The 21,098-nt window shown below is 40.2% G+C and overlaps 2 protein-coding genes across 2 annotated transcripts in view; both read left to right on the top strand.

Annotated features, from left to right (window-relative positions):
- The first annotated feature begins 3,249 nt into the window (after positions 1–3,249).
- Positions 3,250–6,076, top strand: sdsl (serine dehydratase-like). The gene is made up of 9 exons (XM_034675255.1): positions 3,250–3,489; positions 4,168–4,325; positions 4,446–4,482; positions 4,569–4,708; positions 4,863–4,951; positions 5,079–5,312; positions 5,390–5,520; positions 5,609–5,695; positions 5,897–6,076. Exons 2-9 carry the CDS (start codon positions 4,179–4,181, stop codon positions 5,998–6,000), a joined length of 969 nt encoding a protein of 322 aa, XP_034531146.1. The 5' UTR covers positions 3,250–3,489; positions 4,168–4,178; the 3' UTR covers positions 6,001–6,076.
- Positions 6,077–8,778: 2,702 nt separating this feature from the next.
- syt14a (synaptotagmin XIVa) overlaps positions 8,779–21,098 on the top strand; it is a 30,427-nt gene continuing 18,107 nt past the window's right edge. Inside the window, exon 1 of the mRNA XM_034674480.1 lies at positions 8,779–8,848. Coding sequence (XP_034530371.1) covers positions 8,836–8,848 — 13 coding nt within the window. The 5' untranslated portion in view covers positions 8,779–8,835. The remainder of the gene's footprint in view (positions 8,849–21,098) is intronic.

Raw genomic sequence — 21,098 nt, 5'->3', positions numbered from 1 at the left:
TGATGTCGTTAATTATTAACACCGGAAGATTCACTTACAGCACAGTACGCGCAACTTTGAGAGTTGGGTAAAGTTAGAAAGATATTCACAGATTCGAGCTTCTCGGATCAATAACTCGTTAACAGAAGGTGGTCTAAACTCAAAGTATGCCTGTTTCCCATCAGTGTAAGACAGAGAGCGAGCTACAACGTAATCTTCATCAATATAGGCCGTCTCTCGCGCTGGGCAAATAACATTGGTCTCTATGCCATGAAGTGGTGAGGCGAGTGGGCAGGGACTGTCTACAAAGTGTACTGCCGAAAAGATACGCTACTAAAAAAAATCAATGACATCACTCCTAAACATTGCAACCCTTAATGATGTCCTTCTGATTATGCTACAACACTTGGTTTGAGAATAGGGGAGAACAGGGTTGGTTGTTACACTTTTTACTGTTTTGATGATTGCTCATCATCAAAACATATTTCAATTGTCATTCCTACATTAAATTGAAGCTTAAGGTGTTGGCTTGAAATGTGTATCCCTCTCCTTTTCCAACTCGTTGTAAGAAAGAGGCAATTAAGTATCAAAGACACTCAGACACACACACTATGGGGTTGGTTGTCACAATCGTATTTCAATGGGAAAAATCTTTTAAAAAAGGCAAGAAGGCAGGATTAAATTTGAAAGTTTAATTGCACTGACAAGTGATAGGCCTACATAACTTAATGCATTTTAACATAAAATGAGCAAGGGACATGAACAGGAAACACATCTTTAGGCCAACATAAAAAGCAAAACAAATAGGCCTAACAATAATGGCCTACTCAACAAGGCTACATGCAGTCACTGTCTGAGTCACAATGATGGCAAATGTAGGGTCTGCGCACTCCAACTAATTTCACCATGCATGATTTTGCCAACATAGAGAATGTGACGACCAACCCCAACTGGATTTTTTTGCTAGCATCAAGGCTAACAACAATCTAATAACTACTTAGCTAGCTAATAAAAATCTAAACTATAGCTTTCCCCTCACACTTTGTAATGGTAACACTTGTTTTGTTATAAACCCATCGTTTATAAGCCTAGAAGAAAAATACTGAGAAGCTGAGTATTTACAAATTGACATGAAAAACACAAAAAGTCCTCTCACCTCAAGTTCAGCTGTCTTACTCCAGAGAAGACTATGTAGGTGAGCTCTGATCCTAATTCTCCATACCCCAATTTGAGAGACAGTGCCCTCTGGTGGCGAGATATAACGAGTGTGCCAACCAACCCGTGTGACAACTTCTCCCCTACACGTCTTTTCAAAATTTTAGGGAATTTTATTGCAAATAATATTCAATAACTTCACTATTATACTGTGTAGTCTCCTGAAAGTCACTGCAAAGCTTCATCATATCTTTCTGATTATACTACAACACTGAGAATATGTGTTTTGTCAGAATTTTAGGGAATCCTTATTGCAAATAATATTCAATAACTTCACTGTTATACAGTGTAGTCTCCTGAAAGTCACTGCAAACCTTAACCATGTCCCTCTGCTTATACTATCAATCAATCAATCTATCTTTATTTGTACAACACTTGGCCTGAGATTATGTGTTTTTTCAAAATGTTATCGCAATACTTCAACAAGGGACATTCATATTGTGTGATCCAAACAGTTGTCCATGTCCCAGCAGCTCTGATCATATTGCCCTCCTGACGACATTCAATGAAGCATATCTTCCCCTTCTCTGCAGTCTGAGGTCTTTTTAAGGTGATTTACTGGTTCCAATTGATATGTGTATTTCATGATATGAGGAGGAGAGCATTTCAAGAATCACACTATATGTACAGTTGAGGGCAAAATGATTAGCCCCCCTTGTGAAATCAGATAAAACCCTTGATTTCTCCATGAAAACATTAACAACAAGTGTTTATAGTTTATTTGTTTCCAAAATAACAAAGTCAAAAGTTCACTGTTTGATTAAGATATCATATTGATGCAATTAATTGAAACAAGGAAAGGTAAAAATGACACGTCCAAAATTATTAGCCCCCTGGCCATTAGTAGTCAATAGTGCGCCCTTTGTACTGACAACAACCTCTTCAAGTAGTTCTCTACAAGGTTGGCACGTCTCTTGAGGGATTTTGGCCCATTCTTCCAACGCATATTGTTTCAGCCGGTCCAAAGTACATGGTTTCTGAGCATAAACATTCACTTCGAGCACCCACCACAGATTCTCCATAGGATTTAGATCTGGGCTCCATGCAGGCCACTCCAGGACCTTGGTTTAGGTGCCCTTTAAGAACTATTGGACCAATTTTGACATATGCTTTGGGTCATTGTCTTGTTGGAAGACCCAGCGCAAATCTAAGCCTAAACTAAGAGCAGAGTTCTTCATATTATCCCTCAAAATGGAAACATAATTTTCTTTTTTCATGATGCCATGCACCCGAACAAGGCTCCCTGTGCCTGAGGCTGCAAAACAGCCCCACAGTACGATGGTCTCACCACCATGTTTAACTGTGAGAATAGTGCTCTTTGGGTTGGTGGACTCTCCCTTTCTTGGCCAAACATAATCAACATTCATGTTCCAAAAAAGTTCCATCAGATCAAAGGATGGACTTCCAAAACTCATCTTTACCTTTCAAATGTTTACGGGTAAACCTCAGTCTGGCTCCGATGTGCCACTCTAAGTAAAGGGGTTCTTCTGGGACAACGGTCCTGAAGCCCATAATGATGATGATCCCTCACAACTGTGTTCCTTCAAACATCAACTCCAGAGGAGGTCAGTAGGTCAGCAACAATAATCTTGGCAGATGTCCGGGGCTTCTTGCAGACATCTTTGAATATTTTCCTCTCATGAGTTCTTGAAATTTTGTGCTACCACGCCCAGGTTTGACTCCTTGTACTTTGCAATGATGCACTGTACAGCTGTTCTAGACAGTTGGTTGATTTATTGATTGGTTGATTGGTTGATTGGTTGATTGATTGATAGTATAATCAGAAGGATACAACTAAGGTTTGCAGTGACTTTCCGGGGACTACACTGTATAATAGTGAAGTTATTGAATATTATTTGCAATACAAATTCCCTAAAATTCTGAAAAAACGTGTATTCTCAAACCAAGAGTTGTACTATAATCAGAAAGATATGATTAAGGTTTGCAATGATTTTCAGGACACTGCACTGTTCAGGAGTGATTTCATTGATTTTTTTTTAGAAGGGTATCTTTTCGGCAGTACACTTTGTAGACGGCCCCTGCCGTATAACCACCGGCAGCGCATAGAGACCAATGTTATTAGCCCAACTTCCCTTGAGGTGCATGAAGCTCTTACAATTGGAACTGAGCGTTTCTCCTGCTTCTCTTTTCAAGTTATTTAGACGGAGCCAAAGTGGGAAGAACGGAAGGCATTGATAACAGAGTATCCACTGGAAACGAGTACCCGAAGTCGACACTTACCCGATAGATCCACATCAAGTATCCGGGCCTTTTCCAGTGCTGTGGGGCATCCTGGTAAACACTACACTATAAGATTACGGATGGCTCGTTTACTTATTAAGTAATGATAAAACCAACGTCTTTTCTTTAATCGACAGTCTTATCAAGACACTAGTCATGTCAAGAACATAAATAATGTGTGGAAATGTAACCAAATTTCTTCAATAATTAAAATTTGTCATTGCGCACTATTACCGTAATGCATATTCTACACGCGCACTGCAGAATGTAGTGGCTTGAATATCGTTCCAGAAGTGGAAACGTGGAGGCAGGACCTACTCACTGTGCATCTCTTTATATAACTTGATTTTACAACAGTTATTAATTTAGAATTGCTTTATTTCCTTTAAAAAAAGTTTTGTTTTTCTGCCTAAAATGCTCACAGATGTTCTTAAAGTGCCTAAATGTCATGTGCATTTCATATTTGAAGTTTGCACGATGTTAACTGAAAGTGATACTTGACATGGCAATAGTAAACTCATTTACTCTCTGTTAGCAGCCTAAAAAACATCCCATTAACACAGTCTAGTGAAAGTTGCAGATTCTCCAAGATCTTGACATGTCTAGTTTTTTGATGTCCTTAAAACAGGTTTCCAGTGCTATTACTCATACCTGCATACATCTTGCCCTGCTGAAATAGTTATGCTCATATACTACCAATCTAACATTATTTTGTTACCACTTTTTATAAAGCTTGGTGGGCCATGGCGAATCAATTCCACCTTGTAACGCCACTGCTGGAAAGTGTCAGCATGTCAAAACTTGTGGGTGCAACAGTCTACTTAAAGATGGAGAATTCACAGCCATCTGGCTCCTTCAAAATCCGTGGTATTGGACACCTCTGCCAGCAGGTAGGTGTTTTTTATTTAGCAATGGTAGTTGATTTTTTGAGCAAGTGCTGATTGTCTGTTGTATTAAAAGCAATTAATAAATAAACACTAACCTACCCTTTTCCTATTTATTCCTTTTAGCTTGCGAAACAGTCCAAAGGAGTTGTCTGTTCTTCAGGTGAAATATTTTAGGAATAGGTATTCATACCAACAAGTCAGAATAAAAGTGGCTATTATATAAAACCGTATGTTTTATCTTTTTAGGTGGTAACGCAGGTATGGCTGCTGCCTACGTGGCCCGAAAAATGGGTATACCAGCCACCATCGTGCTTCCTACTTCTTCTTCCAATTTGGTTGTTCAAAGAGTCGAGGATCAGGGTGCTAAAGTTAAGATTACAGGCAAGGTAAAGTGTTTTATAAATATATGCAAGTGGTGCATTGATGACATTTACATCACTTTGAAATTAATATTATAGGTAATCATGCTCGGTTGTTTGATGATAAATGTCTTAATTGTTTAAGTGCTCAGAAAATGAAGTAAAATCTGTGTCTTTTTAGGTTTGGGATGATGCCAATACAGAGGCAATAAGGCTGGCTCAAACTGAAGAACTAACTTATATTCCTCCATTTGATCACCCTCTACTCTGGTAGATTATACATTTCTGTTGAAGTTCCTAGTTTCCGGCAATGAGAAGTGAAAAGATAAGGACTACATTGTTAAATTACTTGCATACAATCTTTTCTGCATCTCACTCCACATCATCACAATTCCAGGCAGGGTCATGCCAGTTTGATCGCAGAGGTTGCAGCCTCTCTTGGTCAGGGTGTGAAACCTGGAGCTGTGATTTTATCTGTTGGAGGAGGGGGCCTTCTCTGTGGAGTGATTCAGGGCCTGAAAGATGTAGGCTGGACAGACGTACCAATCATTGCCATGGAAACTGTGGGGGCCGACTGTTTCAATGCTGCTGTTAAGGCGGGGAGGGTCGTCACCCTGGATGATATCACTAGGTTGGTGGTTTAACACAGATCAGGTGTTTTCTGCATTCATTAAGTGATTTTCTTCATCCTCACCTGTCTGTCTACAGTGAAGCTAAATGTCTTGGAGCAAGAACTGTTTGCGAGAAGGCTTTTGAATACAGCCAATGCAGTGACTTAACAATCATATCTGAGCTTGTGACTGACCAGCAGACTCTGCAGGCTGTTGAAACATTCCTGGGTTAGTGATTCTACATGATAACATAAGCCTCTACTAGTTAACATGGGTTTGAGCTGTTATTAAACTTAATACCAGTATTATGTTGTAGATGAGGAGCGCGTGTTGGTGGAGATGGCCTGTGGAGCAGCACTGGCTGCTGTCTACAGGGGACTTATAAAAAGACTGCAGGATGAAGGTAACTACTCTGGCGACATTATCACCTCAAAACATGCTCAACACATAAAAAACGTCTGCATGTAAAAATAAGTGTCATGGCTATGTACTAGCGGTTATGGAGAACATAACAGTAATTATGCTTAAACCTAGGAAATAAAGTTGCATATCTTAAAAAAAAAGCTAAAATCCTAAAAGTTCTATTGCACAACTCCTTTTACAGGTCGCCTGCCAGCTCTTTTGGGCCCCCTGGTGGTGATTGTGTGTGGTGGCAGCAGTATCGACATGAAAGAACTGACCCGCCTGAAACTCAAACTTCAGACTTAAACTACTGTATTCATGCCACTGTATGACTGATTTGTGGTTGCTATTTTTGAATAAATAATGTTTTTTTAATTTTGTAGTTCAATTTCCCACGGCTTATATATAAAAAGGCATTATATATTCTGAAAGAGAAAAATGTATTTCTTTAATGATCACATAAGTGACGTTTTTTAACAACTGCTTTCTTTAATGTGGTTGTTTAATGTCAAGTTGCATAGGAAGATGAATCTTCTTTAAAAAAAAAAAAATTACTTTTTTCAGAATGCGTTTAATCAATCAATCAATCATCAATCAATCTTTATTTGTATAGCGCCAAATCCCAACAAACGTTATCTCAAGACGCTTTTACAAACATAGCAGGTCTAGACCATACTGTATGTTAAATTATTAACAAAGACCCAATATCGAGACAGGATAAGAGCCAGTACCCTCTTACTGACAGGACTCGATCTTAGAGAGAGTGAGAGAGAGAGAGAGAGAGAGAGAGAGAGAGAGAGAGAGAGAGAGAGAGAGAGAGAGAGAGAGAGAGCAAACTCTAAACATGTAATCAAATATATTGAATGAAACTCTAAATATATGGAATAAAAGTTTAATAAGTATTCTGAATACTAGCCTGTTTCGCCCCACAAAATATTTCAGAAAATGAAAGATGGAATATGCATGAAACTGTGAATATATGGAATGAAAGCTCAAATAAGTTTTCTGAATACTAACCTGTTTTTGCACAACAGGGTATTTAAGGAAATGAAAGTTTTTTTTCAACGGCGTCAAATTTGTACAAGTTCCTATAAAAAATATCTAATTGTTTCTAATTAAAGTACTACTTTATCATATGTATGTTGTCTGGGTCCTTTTCTCACCACATAAAACATCTGATAAAAATCTGATATCTGTTTTCTCTCCAAATATAACCTAGATTTCCTTCTACAGCATGACAAGTCATTTAGAATTCAGTGTTCAACTACTTGTTACCTTCGATACTTTGGTTTTATAATAGTCAGCCCACTTATTCTTTGTCAGATGATGCATGTAGGTTTGAGCTCTACCTGTCAATATTAACAACATGACAAAAGACTGACCCACCTGGATGGGGAAGGCTAATATCTTTAGCTGCTGTAGAAGTAGGTTTAACCTGTGATATTTAAAATTTCACATTTTAGTGGTTACTGCCCTGCTGAATGCTTCTGCAGCCCAATGCTCCCTGTTGCTCACGTGTCTGTCTGTGCCAGACTGTATAATAAAGGTCCGTGCATACAGTCTGAGCGTCACTTTTGGATGAAACCAACTAAAGAGAGAGAGGGAGGGGGGGAGCTTTTTCCTGTATGGATTTGGTAGAATATGTATCACTTAAATTATTATTTATTTACTACACTTAAATCAAATCAGTATCTACAACATAAGATTAACATGTTTATCCAAACAAGGTCTAAGAGACTTTCATTCAATAAATTCAGAATTTCACTTCATTTATTTATAGTTTTATGCTGTTGTATACATCATAACTTTCTGAACGGCATGCCATAATATACTGTATGTATTTGCACACACAGACATGATGCGTAAAATGTTGATAAAAGCAGTATTTGATGGTTTGCAATTCCTTTGAAGCCTATATTAACTGAAAATATAGGAATTAAACAAATCAAATGCTATAACTGAGATTTTTCTTTTTTTTCAGAACATGGTTCCTGCAACATGTTTCAAAAAGTTGGGACACAGACAATAAAGCATTGAAAGAGTTGGGTCATGTTTAAAAAAACAACTTGGAACAAGGAAAAATTGCTAATTAATCAAGTTAATTTGAACAGGATAAAAAACATGACAGGATATAAAAAAAGGGCATTTCAAAGGAGGCTGAGCACTCAAGTAAAGATTGAAAGAGGTGCACTATACTCTGAGAGACCAAGTAAGTCCAACGACTAAAGAATAGTGTTCCTCAGCATAAAATTGCAATGCACTTGGGGATTTAATCATCTACAGTACATGATTTCATTGAGAGATTCAGAAGATCTGGGGAACTCAAAGGGACAAGGCTGAAAACCAGAATTGGATGGCTGTGATCTTCTGGCCCTCAGACAGCACTGCATTGAAAGCAGACACAGCTATGTCGTGGAAACACTGCACTCCATTGTCTATGAACACAGATCGCTGCATCCACAAATGCAGGTTAAAAGAAGCTCCTGTGATGCATGATAAGTATGATCCTTCCTTTATCAAGTAATCCTTATAAAAAATGTGTGCTGTGTATAGTTTGTTCATTCTGTGCTACTGTAGAAATGTTGCAGAGCAAGATGGTGGCCTCCATGGAAGGGGTTCCTCTCCTTCTGTAAATATAAAATGCTCATTCTAAGTAAACAAATACAAAATCATTTTTGAAATAAGTTGATCATACACTCATTGAAAAATACTTATGAATATTATATTCAATTTCTGTCTGTCCTGCTAAACACAGCAAAATTCTGCACTGTACCTTTAAATGATTTGCAAAACATCAAATTATGTGCTTAATATTCAACAAAATCCCAACTTTTTTGAAGTGAGGTTGTATTTATATGTTGATGTTTTATTTGTAGCTTTATATGAGGACTAAAAATGTGTGGGCATTGAAACATTTTTATTTGAAAATAGTTTCTATATACATTCTAAAAAAAATTTGTGAATCCTCTCCTCTATCGTGAGCATTTATTTTGAGAGTTATCTAGTGGCATTCACAAGGGCATCCTTGAAGGTGCCATACGGACTGTACCATTCACTGAGTCCCCCCCCTCCTCACTATTTTTGCATTAGGCCGTTCCGTACCTTCACCACTGGCTTTGACGGAGATCGAAACAAAACATCATGGCGATTGATGGTAAGTAGGCCGATTACGTCTCCCGTCTCTTGCTCATTAACTTGATCCTTAAATAATACATGTCATTTTGTAATTCAAAGTGCGTGTGATTGCATTGGCAGCTGTGTCTGTCTTTAGACTGAGACAGTGAGCATCATTTGCTCCTTCATATCAAGCGGTGGTTTTCTTTGCTGTGTGAGAGTGGAAGGTACACATCAATACGGCGTTTGCTTAGTTTTAAAGAGGGTGCTGAATGGACAGCTCCTCTATTTTAACTGGTTTTCGCTTACATGGCCGTAAAATGTGTAACTCTGCTGTTTAGTTCGTAAATTGGCTGCTGTGTATCCCCGATTGATGTTGGTAGGCTACTTAAAAACTTGTGTTAAATCTCACATAAGGGTGTGAGGTTTCTTACAGTTGATGTTATTTGAAGGTAAATGTGAAATCAGCTTTGGAATGCTACTATTTCATTTTAGTACAGTAAATAATAAAACACCCGTTTGGTCAAATGAAGAGTTTCATATCTTCATGCCATGGACAGCAGACATTTTAGAATAAGTAGGGTACAAACCAGGGGCGTCATGCAAGCCAGAGTTATTTTGGGTGGGTGGGTCTGGGGCGCCGTTTGTAAAGTTGTGCACACTGAAAATAAAAGTAACAATTATCCACATTTAGCTCAAAACGTCATAAAAACGTAGTGTCACATTTAGAGCAATATTTGTGATCTTCACACTTAATTTTAAATGTATATTTATATATATACAGTTACGATTACTGTTAGATCCAAATGCTAAATATAAATGTTAAATATAAATGTTAAATCCAAATGTTAAATGTTGCTCTGCGATCCTAAATATTTAGCTAATATGCAAATTCACACTGCCACCCAACAGTAATACCAAAATAAGAGCTTCATAAAGCGATACAGACCTAGCAATAGCAACTTAGCAGGTCCGTTCCGTAGACTGGGTCAGTACTGTCTCTGGTGTTGCTATCTCTTAATGGCCTGCAATACTGCCTATCCAACATCTTTACGGCAGGCGGTCCGGCTAAAACCTGTAGGAGTCCGTACTGACAGACTATGGGTGGGATATCTGTATCGCTTTATGAAGCTTTTATTTTGGTACTTACGCTAGGCAGCAGTGTGAATTTGTAAGGGGCGCTGGTAGCTGCTGTTATTTTCGGTGTGCTCAACTTTACAAATGGCACCACATAGGTGGGGGGCACAGTTAGATTTTTGGTCCTTCCCAGAAAGATAAAGAGATGTAATTTCTATATTTGTACACTTTTCTAAGTCAAGTCAAATGTTAATTACATTCTTAATATTATCGTAACTGCTAAATTCTTTTTTTATTATTTTTAATATCATCGATTTATGTTTCATTCCTTCTGATATATAATGATTAAAACTACTAATATTAACTAGTCTTTAGGATCATCATCTTGCTGTGATCATTTATAAATCAATCAATCTTTATTTGTATAGCACCAAATCACATCAAACGTTATGTCAAGATGATAGCAGGTCTAGACCATACTCAAGTTTAAATTATTAACAAAGACCCAACATCAAGACCGGATATGATCCAGTACCCTCTTACTAACAGGGCGCAATCTTATCTCATTTTAATCCACCATGAGCATTGTACCTCACAGTATTTAGCTAGTAACAGCGGCAAGGAAAAACTTCCTTTTAACGGGCAGAAACCTCGAGCAGAATCAGACTCATGTTAGACAGCCATCTGCCTCGACCGATCATCATAAGGCTTTTAAGGTTAACCTGCATCCTCAGCATCTTTAAGAAAAAAAGAATTCAGAAAAAATCTACCCCTCTCCCTGTAGTAGCTGTATGTCATCAATTGCTTAAGTCTCTATCAGTTGCTTCAGTCCTTCTGAGCTGGTAAAGTTTGTATTCATCCCTCATTCAAATGGTTTAGCCCAGTTCTTGATAATGAAAGTTAATGCAAGTTAATTTATTTATCTGTAATTTATGGTAATATATGGACAAGTTTGTTGGGTATAGGCTGATGCTCTCATACCCCAGAAAATCTCCCTCTTTTTCACAGTCTAAAGTTGGCAAAGTTACCAATTGTAACGTCTAGGTGATAAACACACTAGTGCATTCAATTTTTGTACTAAGATAATATAATACATATGATTCTGTTGTGTTATTCCATATAATAGGTAAATGTTCTTATGGTTACACGGTCTTTTGATATTAATGCCATTATTCTATAATTTCTAATACGTTTTGAATGCAGTAAGTACGGCATACTACATACTGCGTTTGAAGTTAGTATGTAGTATGACTGTTCTGTTGTACCTGTTCTCAGTTTCAGAAAGCGGAAGTAAACACCAACCAGTCTGATCGCGAAACTGCTTCTTTAGCATCTGCTTATTTAAAAAGTTAAGAAGTGGTTTATGTGGAATTTAATAATTTTCACAGCACCTTCACACAAAGTGCCTCCCATCAAAAAATAATCAAAAAGAAAAGGTGGAACGTTAGCACTGTGCTTTGTGGAAAGCAGTTCGTGAGGGGGACTGGTCCGTTGCATACTGATACATTTTCCCGAATGAGTATGACATCCAGGTAGTTTTGGCATACTGCAGATTTAGCTCTTGTTCACATACTGCAAACTACAAACTGAATTTTGGCCAGATCAGTACGCTAGTATAGTAGGCAGTTTCGAAAACAGCCCCTGAGTTTGGTGAGCTAATCAGCACAGTGCAGGGTCAGGTGTGTGTGCCTGATTGCCCCTGATCAGGAGCAGGTGTGGGAAGCTTATATGTACTCCTGGGTTCCAGATCCCTGTGCTGACTCATTAACTCACCTTCAGAGTTAATGAGAGGAGCGCTTCTGTGATCTCTGCATTGTATAGTTTTCCTAAGCACCATCAATCCCTGGTTATATTGCCCTCTCTGTTTAGGTCTATAAGAAAATAGTTAGTTTTAGTTAGGTTGGTCTTTACCCCAGTCTTTTGGTTTTCTTCTAGGGCATCTCTAGCAGCCCTTTAATTTTCTTAAAGGGTTTCCTGCAGCGATGGTTTAGTTTCTCTCTTATCATGGTAAAGCTTTGTTTATGTTTTGGAGTCTCTTTGTTTTAGCCTTTTTTATTATGGTTTTCCCCTCTCCATCTGATCGCTTGCGATTTTATTGGTTATTCCTTTTGGATTAACTCTAAGAAACCATGTGGTCCGCACTTCCGTCCCACACCCCCTCATACTGACACAATTCTGGATTAGTGATGCAACATGCCTTATTTACATGAAATTATTCCTTGATTTGTGGTTAAAAAAAACCATTTGATGATGAAATATCACTGGCTCATTTATGTAATCATTTAGTCAAGATATTGGTTTGAGACAGTTTTTTTAATTGCAGCAAATAATAATGATAATAATATAATATTGATAGGACTTATATAGCACTTGGGTACTCAAAGTCGCTTTACATGAAGTGCGCAGAGTCAGAGTTGTGGATATGTGGAGGGAGGGAGTTCCAGAGAGTTAGGGCACTGATGGCAAAGGCTCTGTCCCCCAAGGTGCAGTGCATGGCCTTGGTGATAGGGGACAGGTGATAAGCATCTGAAGATCTGACAAATTGATAATAGAATAATGCAACCACAGATGTACAGCACTTCACTTTATTAGTGCAACTAAGTAACAATGATGGGCAACATCAGCTTTCTCTTTTCTCAAAAAATATAAAATGAGCTAAGAAAAAAACAAAAGGGCCAGCAAAGGAATCAGGAAGCTGCCTTACTGGAATAAATAAATAATAATAATGATCAGAGGATCAGTGCATTAATGACCTAAATAGAACTGAATGACAAAAATGTCCACAAATGTGTCTTAACTCAACTCAAACTCAAAATATACCTGCTTAATCATGATATTCATCCTGCTAAGTGGTTGATATAAAACAAAGCAAATGTCATATTTTTTTATTTGAGTTACTGTAAACTCTGAAAAAATCGTACTGGTGTAAAGACGCACTCTTTATTTGAAGATCTCTCTTTTTTGGTACGGTTCTGGTTCGGTTCTGGTACGGTTCTGGTTCGGTTCTGGTTCAGTTGTGGTTGTGTTCGGTTCGGTTCTAGTTCGGTTTTGGTTTGGTTTCGTTATGGTTCGGTTATGGTTCGGGTCTGGTTCGGGTCAGGTTCAGTTCTGGTTTTGTTCGGTTCGGTCTTGGTTTTGTTCGGTTCTGTTCTGGTTCTGGTTCGGTTCTGATTCTGGTTCTGGTTTGGGTCAGGTTCAGTTCTGGTTGGGTTTGCTTGGGTTTGGTTCTGGTTCTGTTTGCTTGAGCTTGGTTCTGGTTCTGTTTGCTTAAGTTGAGTTCTGCTTCTAACCCTAACCCTAACCCTAATCATAACCCTAAACCTAACCCTAACCCCAATCCTAACCCTAACCCTAATCTTAACCCTAATCATAACCCTAAGCCTAATCCTAACCCTAACCCTAATCATAACCCTAAACCAATCCTAACCCTAATTCAAACCCTAACCCTAATCATAACCCTAACCCTAACCCCAATCCTAACCCTAATCCTAACCCTAATCATAACCCTAACCCTAATCTTAACCCTAACCCTAATCATAACCCTAACCCTAATCTTAACCCTAACCCTAATCATAACCCTAACCCTAACCCTAATCCTAACCCTAATCTTAACCCTAACCCTAATCTTAACCCTAATCATAACCCTAAGCCTAATCCTAACACTAACCCTAATCATAACCCTAACCCTAATCCTAACACTAACCCCAATCATAACCCTAACCCAAACCCTAACCCTAATCCTAACACTAACCCCAATCATAACCCTAACCCTAATCCTAACACTAACCCTAATCCTAACCCTAAACCTAACCCTAACCCTAATCCTAACCCTAATCATAACCCTAACCCTAATCCTAACCCTAATCATAACCCTAACCCTAACCCTAATCCTAACCCTAATCATAACCCTAACCCTAACCCTAATCCTAACCCTAACCCTAGTTTGGTTCTGGTTCTGGTTTTGCTTGATTTCGGTTCTGGTTCAGTTCTGGTTTGGTTCTGGTTCGGTTCTGGTTCTGTTCTGGTTCTGTTCTGGTTCAGTTCTGGTACGGTTCTGGTTCGGCTCTGGTTTGGGTCTGGTTGAGTTCTGGTTGGGTAAGCTTAGGTTTGGTTCTGTTTGCTTGAGTTTGGTTTTGGTTCGGTTTGCTTGAGTTAGGTTCTGTTTTTGTTTGCTTAAGTTTAGTTCTGGTTCTAACCCTAACCCTAATCATAAACCTTATCCAAACCCAAACGCTAACCCAAACCCTATGTGTTTGCTTCAGTTCGGTTCTGGTAAGGTTCTGGTTCTGGTTCGGTTCTGGTTCGGTTCTGGTTCGGTTCAGTTCTGGTTCGGTTCTTTTTCGGTTCTGGTTCAATTCTGGTACGGTTCTGGTTGGGTTCTGGTTGGGTTCTGGTTGGGTTCTGGTTGGGTTCTGGTTTTGTTCGGTTCGGTTTGGTTCTGGTTTGGTTCAGTTCTGGTTCTGGTTCGGTTCTGGTTCGGGTCAGGTCGGTTTCGGTTCTGGTTCGGGTCAGGTTCAGTTCTTGTTGGGTTTGCTTGGGTTTGGTTCTGGTTCTGTTTGCTTGAGCTTGGTTCTGGTTCTGTTTGCTTAAGTTTAGTTCTGCTTCTAACCCTAACCCTAACACTAACCCTAATCCTAACCCTAACCCCAATCCTAACCCATATCCAAACCCTAACCCTAACCCTAACCCTAATCCAAACCCTAAACCTAATCCTAACCCTAACCCTAATCATAACCCTAACCCTAATCCTAACCCTAACCCTAACCCCAATCCTAACCCATATCCAAACCCTAACCCTAACCCTAATCCAAACCCTAAACCTAATCCTAACCCTAACCCTAATCATAACCCTAACCCTAATCATAACCCTAACCCTAATCCTAACCCTAACCCTAACCCTAACCCTAACCCCAATCCTAACCCATATCCAAACCCTAACCCTAACCCTAATCCAAACCCTAACCCTAACCCTAACCCTAATCCTAACCCTAACCCTAACCCTAATCCTTACCCTAACCCTAATCCTAACCCTAACCCTAACCCTAATCCTAACCCTAACCCTAATCCTAACCCTAATCCAAACCCTAAACCTAATCCTAACCCTAATCCTAATCATAACCATAACCCTAATCCTTACCCTAACCCAAACCCTAACCCTAATCCAAACCCTAACCCTAATCCTAACCCTAACCCTAATCCTAACCCTAACCCTAATCCAAACCCTAACCCTAATCCTAACCCTAACCCTAACCCTAACCCTAATCCAAACCCTAACCCTAATCCTAACCCTAACCCTAACCCTAACCCTAACCCAAACCCTAACCCTAACCCTAATCCAAACCCTAACCCTAATCCTAATCCTAACCCTAACCCTAATCCTAACCCTAACCCTAATCCTAACCCTAACCCTAATCCTAATAATAACAACCCTAACCCTAACCCTAACCCAAACCCTAACCCTAATCCAAACCTTAATCCTAATCCTTATCATAACCCTTACCCTAATCCTAACCCTAATCATAACCCTAACCCTAATCCTAATCATAACCCTTACCCTAACCCAAACCCTAACCCTAACCCTAATCCAAACCCTAACCCTAATCCTAACCCTAACCCTAATCCTAATCATAACCCTAACCCTAACCTTAAACCTTACCCGATTCCAAACCCTTACCCTAATCCTAACCCTAACCCTAATCCTAATCATAACCCTAACCCTAATCCTAATTATAACCCTAACCCTAACCCTAACCCAAACCCTAACCCTAACCCTAACCCTAATCCAAACCCTAACCCTAATCCTAACCCTAACCCTAATCCTAACCCTAACCCTAATCCTAATCCAAACCCTAACCCTAACCCTAATCCAAACCCTAACCCTAATCCAAACCCTAACCCTAATCTAAACCCTAACCCTAATCCTAACCCTAACCCTAACCCTAATCCTAATCCAAACCCTAACCCAAACCCTAACCCTAACCCTAACCCTAATCCAAACCCTAACCCTAATCCTAACCCTAACCCTAACCCAAACCCAAACCCTAACCCTAATCCAAACCTTAACCCTAACCCTAATCCAAACCCTAAACCTAATCCTAACCCTAATCCTAACCCTAACCCTAATCCTGAAACATAGTTTTCACAACCACATAAAAAAACATTTAACACTGTCTCTTCCATAGGTTCTTGTCATGTACTCTGCCTAAATGAAATAAGCACAATGCAGTGCAGTGCAGGGATGACTACATAAAATGCTGAAACATACATTTTTCAATATTGCCTGGGGCTGAGGCTGTGACTGCAGCAGAGCCTGACACTGGAGCTGCTGCGTGGCCTGTTGGTGGCGCTGTTGGTGGTACTGGGGCAGGGGCTGTTGGTGGTGCTGGGGCAGTTGATGGTGCCGTGGCTGTTGATGGTGCAGGGGCTGTTGGTGGTGCCGGGGCTGTTGATGGTGGTGGGGCTGTTGGTGCCACTGGGGCTGTTGGTGGTGATGGGGCCGGGGCTGTTGATGGTGCAGGGGCTGTTGATGGTGCAGGGGCTGTTGGTGATTGTCCTTTTTTAGATTTAAAATTATGAGGTATTATTGGCTGTGGTGTTTTGAAAATTCGAAGGTGATCAATATTCACCTTTGGTAGGAACTGGTTGTAAGACTGCAGGTCTGCGCTCTTCTTGTCGATAGCAACTATCGTAAAGGGACCAATCCAGTTTTTATCCAGCTTTCCACCCTTTCTTTGCTGACTTCGAATATTTTTGCGCAGCACCTTGTCTCCCACCTGAAAACATGCCTGTTCTGCTGATTTTGGCATTTTATATTTGTTTTGGACTGTGGCTATGTTTTCACGCACAACTGACAACCGACTGTAAATTGCATCCTGCAGTATAGTAGGGACCATCAGTATCAGAGAATCTCATTCGTACACATTCACACACTGCTGAACAACAGTGGGAGCAATTTGGGATCAGTGTCTTGCTCAAGACACTTCGGCATGTGACTGCCGGAGCTGGGATCGAACCACCAACCTTACAATTGATAGATGACGGATTCTACTCACTGATCTACAACCGCCCCTTGAGTAGTGCAGGATCAATGTACACTGCTTGAAAAAATAAAGGGAACACTTATAAATTACAATGTAACTCCAAATCAATCACACTTCTGGGATATCAACCTGTCCAGTTAGGAAGCAACACTGATTGTGAATCAATTTCACCTGCTGTTGTGGAAATTGAACAGACAACAGGTGGAAATGAGAGGCAATTAGCAAGATAACCCCTATAAAGGAATGGTTCTGCAGGTGGAGGCCACAGACCATTTCCCTGTACTCATCCTTTCTGCCTGATTTTTGGTCACTTTTGCATTTTACCAGTGCCCTCACTACTAGAGGTAGCATGCGGCGGTGTCTGCAACCCACAGAAGTTGCTCAGGTAGTGCAGCTCATCCAGGGTGGCACATCAATGCGCTCTGTGGCAAGAAGGTTTGCTGTGTCTCCCAGCACAGTGTCAAGAGCATGGAGGAGATATCAGGAGACAGGCCAGTACACCAGGAGACGTGGAGGGGGCCATAGGAGGACAACAACCCAGCAGCAGGACCGCTATCTGCTCATTTGTGCAAGGAGGAACAGGAGGAGCACTGCCAGAGCCCTACAAAATGACCTCCAGCAGGCCACTAATGTGCATGTCTCTGCTCAAACTGTAAGAAACAGACTCCATGAGGGTGGTATTAGGGCCAGACGTCCACAAGTGGGGCCTGCACTCACAGCCCAGCACTGTGAATGCCGATTGGCATTTGCCAGAGAACACCAGGATTGGCAGATTCGCTATTGGCGCTCTACGCTCTTCATGGATGAGAGCAGGTTCACACTGAGCCCATGTAACAGACGTGACAGACTCTGGAGACACCTTGGAGAACGTTCTGCAGCCTGCAACATCCTCCAGCATGACTGGTTTGGTGGTGGGTCAGTGATGGTTTGGGGAGGCATATCCTTGGATGGCCACACAGACCTCCATGTGCTAGCCAGAGGTACCCTGACTGCCATTAGGTACCGGGATGAGATCCTCAGAGCCATTGTAAGACCATATGCTGGTGCAGTGGGTCCTGGGTTCCTTCTGATCCATGACAATGCCCAACCTCATGTGGTTGGAGTGTGTCAGCAGTTCCTGCATGATGAAGGCATTGATGTTATGGACTGGCCTGCCCTTTCCCCAGACCTGAATCCAATAGAGCACCTCTGGGACATCATCTCGTTCCATCCACCGACGCCACATCGCACCACAGACTGTCCAGGAGTTGATTGATGCCCTGATCCAGGTCTGGGAGGAGATCCCTCCAGAGAACATCTGTTGTCTCATCAGGAGCATGCCCAGATGTTGTAGGGAGTGTATAAGGCACATGGAGGCCACACACACTACTGAGCCTCATTTTGAATTGTCTTGAGGAATTTCCACAGAAGTTGGATCAGCCTGTGATCGGATTTTCCACTTTGATTTTGAGTATGCTTCTGAATCCAGAACTCCATGGGTTAATAATTTTGATTTCCATTCATCATTTTTATGCTATTTGGTTCTCAACACATTCCACTTTGTCATCAATAAAGATTTTCAACTGGAATATTTCATTAATCGAGATCTAGGATGGGTTGTTTAAGTTTTCCCTTTATTTTTTTGAGCAGTGTATTTATTCCCTGCACTCTTTTTTGGTTTCACTGAGATGAAACAATGTTCATGTTTTCAGTCTGTAAATTAAATTTATAGAGCTTTAAACCAGCTGTTGGTGTTATGACACATTTCTTAAATAATGGCACATTTAAAAATTAAGTAAATTTCAGTGCTTGAAAAACACAACCAGCTGGTGTCTGTAAGCTGTTATCATTTTATGTTCAAACTTTAAAACAACTATTTTAATATTTACTTGTGTGACTGTACCTGTAACAGATAGTTGTATTCTCTGTGACATCAATAACTACAGCAGCATCTTTTCAGTCAACACCCATTCCTCGTAGTCTTTAGTAAAACTTCTGCCATATGAGCACTGCTGTAAGTCCTGTACATCGTTCTTGTTTGTAGCACTTAGGAGCATTTCCCTCTCGTTTTCAGTAAACGAGCAGTAACTATGGCGTTGGACTCCGTGGCATGTTAAGTCCATCAGTTGCAGGTGAGTGAAACTCTCTCTGCAGACCTGACTGTATCAGCCATCTGTCCTCTCGTCTCAGCCGGTCTCAGAGCTGCAACAGTTTTTCTTTTTTGTTTTAAGAGTGCTTACCACATTTCTAGCTCTTTTTTTTAACGGCTGTCTGACATCCCGCTGCCTTCTTCTAGTATTTCACTGTTGTCAACTTCTTCTGAGATCAATAGACAGCTCTTCACATTCCCCTCGTTCATGCCAAAAGTGCCACCACGTGGAGTCATTTAGTAGTGATACGGTGAGTCAAACTGACAGGGTAATGCAGCATTTAGCAAATTAAAATATCGCTATTCAGCCCCTCATATCGATACTTGTGTCACACCCCTTATAATGAGTAGCTACTCTCTAAGTTCTGGAGTCCACTAGCCACATTGGCAGGTGGACAAAAAGTTAATGCTTTGATAGAAAATATTGTCATTTATATCGTTATTGTAGTCTTTCTTCAAATATCAAAATATAATTTTGAGACTGTATCTCCCACCTCTACTGTTTTGTCTGAAGGCTCTCCTCACATTACGACAGAGTGCTCACTTCAATCAGCGAGCTCTCCCTCTCTCTGATATTAACTTTGTTTGATGCGTGAATGTAAGTTTTAATGTGTTGGTTTTATTATGTGCAGCTTGGCCTGGCTTTGACTGATTATGCAGATATGTAGGCTAATAATTCTGTGAGAGCTGGTCGAGGTGTAACTCCCAGATGTTTCACATTAACACAGTAAATACATGCAGGAGATGAAGCTGTGATGAGACTTGCCATATCCTGTCGCAAACAAGATCCAGAGTAAGCATTGGGGACCCCTTTAGTTCCCAGGGATCGACTCAAACCACCATCCATGGGTCCTTGGGGACTCACTACATTAAAAACCTAGCAACATCACTGGATATGGGTCTCTAGGTAATCAAGGGGAGATGTAAGGGAGTGAAATGGTATTTTCTTTTCTTCAAAAGAATCTTAATCATACATCTGAGGTCCTATTGAACTGGCAAGGTCTGCTATCCAGCTCGTTTAGGATTTAACGCAAATATTTATCCCCACCAGATTTAAAAGGTGAAGGGGAGATTGCTTGTGATGTGATAGAAACACCAGCACTTTTTACTTTATTCTAGCATACATGGAAAAAAATGTTATTTTTAACAAGTATGGTGTGTGGTAAGTGAATGAAGAGTGAAAGAGCACCAAAAGCTTCCTCCCACGCACAGCTGCCGTATAGATCTACTTGACAACCACTTGGCTTCCAGCTCCCAGTTTGGCAGGAAAGGTTTTCAGACTTTCTTGTTATTTAGCAGCTCAAGTTTCCCTGAATATTTATCATAGACTGTGGAGATAATCAGCATAACCACCATAATGTCAACCATTATTTTGTTTATTATTATTTTGTTCTGTCTTTTTGAATGCTTGAGTTCTGGTTTCAGAAGTTTATGGTTCAAATGAAGAGTGAGGGGATGGCAAATACCAAGTTAAATGAGCAACAGTGAGATTCTTCATATGGTGTTGGTAATAGATGGGCACAAGTTACTTTTTGCAAGTGCAAGTCAAGTCTCAAGTCTTTGATCACATGTCCAGGTCAAGTCTCAATCCTTTGGTCAGAAGTCTTTGGTCAGAAGTCCAGGTCATGTCTCTGAAACTGCTGAAACATGGTTTCAATAAATAACGACAAAATAAAAGCTTTATAGTCATAAAATGGGGGGTCGCATCAATTGAGATCAATCAAATCAAATTAAAATCTTAACTTATATTGTTATACACACCTGCAAGGAGCCATGCAAACTTTTTGATTTGAAAACAAAACTAATACATTAAACAAGCAAATCTGCTTCTGTCACAAGATTAATTTAACATGTGAGTCATCCCTCAGCTGATGAAGGGAAAGCCCTCCGACCCAGCCTATCATCTGCTGATCTAAAGTCACAACCAATCACCTCCCCGAGATTGAACCCACATTTCAAACTACAAGAATACACACAAAAAATTCACACACATTACGATCACAGTGGATTTTTGTGTCGCAAATATTAGGTATATTTGAATTGCT

Source organism: Notolabrus celidotus, chromosome 22 (assembly GCF_009762535.1).
Source record: "Notolabrus celidotus isolate fNotCel1 chromosome 22, fNotCel1.pri, whole genome shotgun sequence".
Classification (NCBI taxonomy): domain Eukaryota; kingdom Metazoa; phylum Chordata; class Actinopteri; order Labriformes; family Labridae; genus Notolabrus; species Notolabrus celidotus.
The sequence above is the reverse complement of the archived record's forward strand: the minus strand, read 5'-3'. Positions and strand labels throughout refer to the sequence as shown.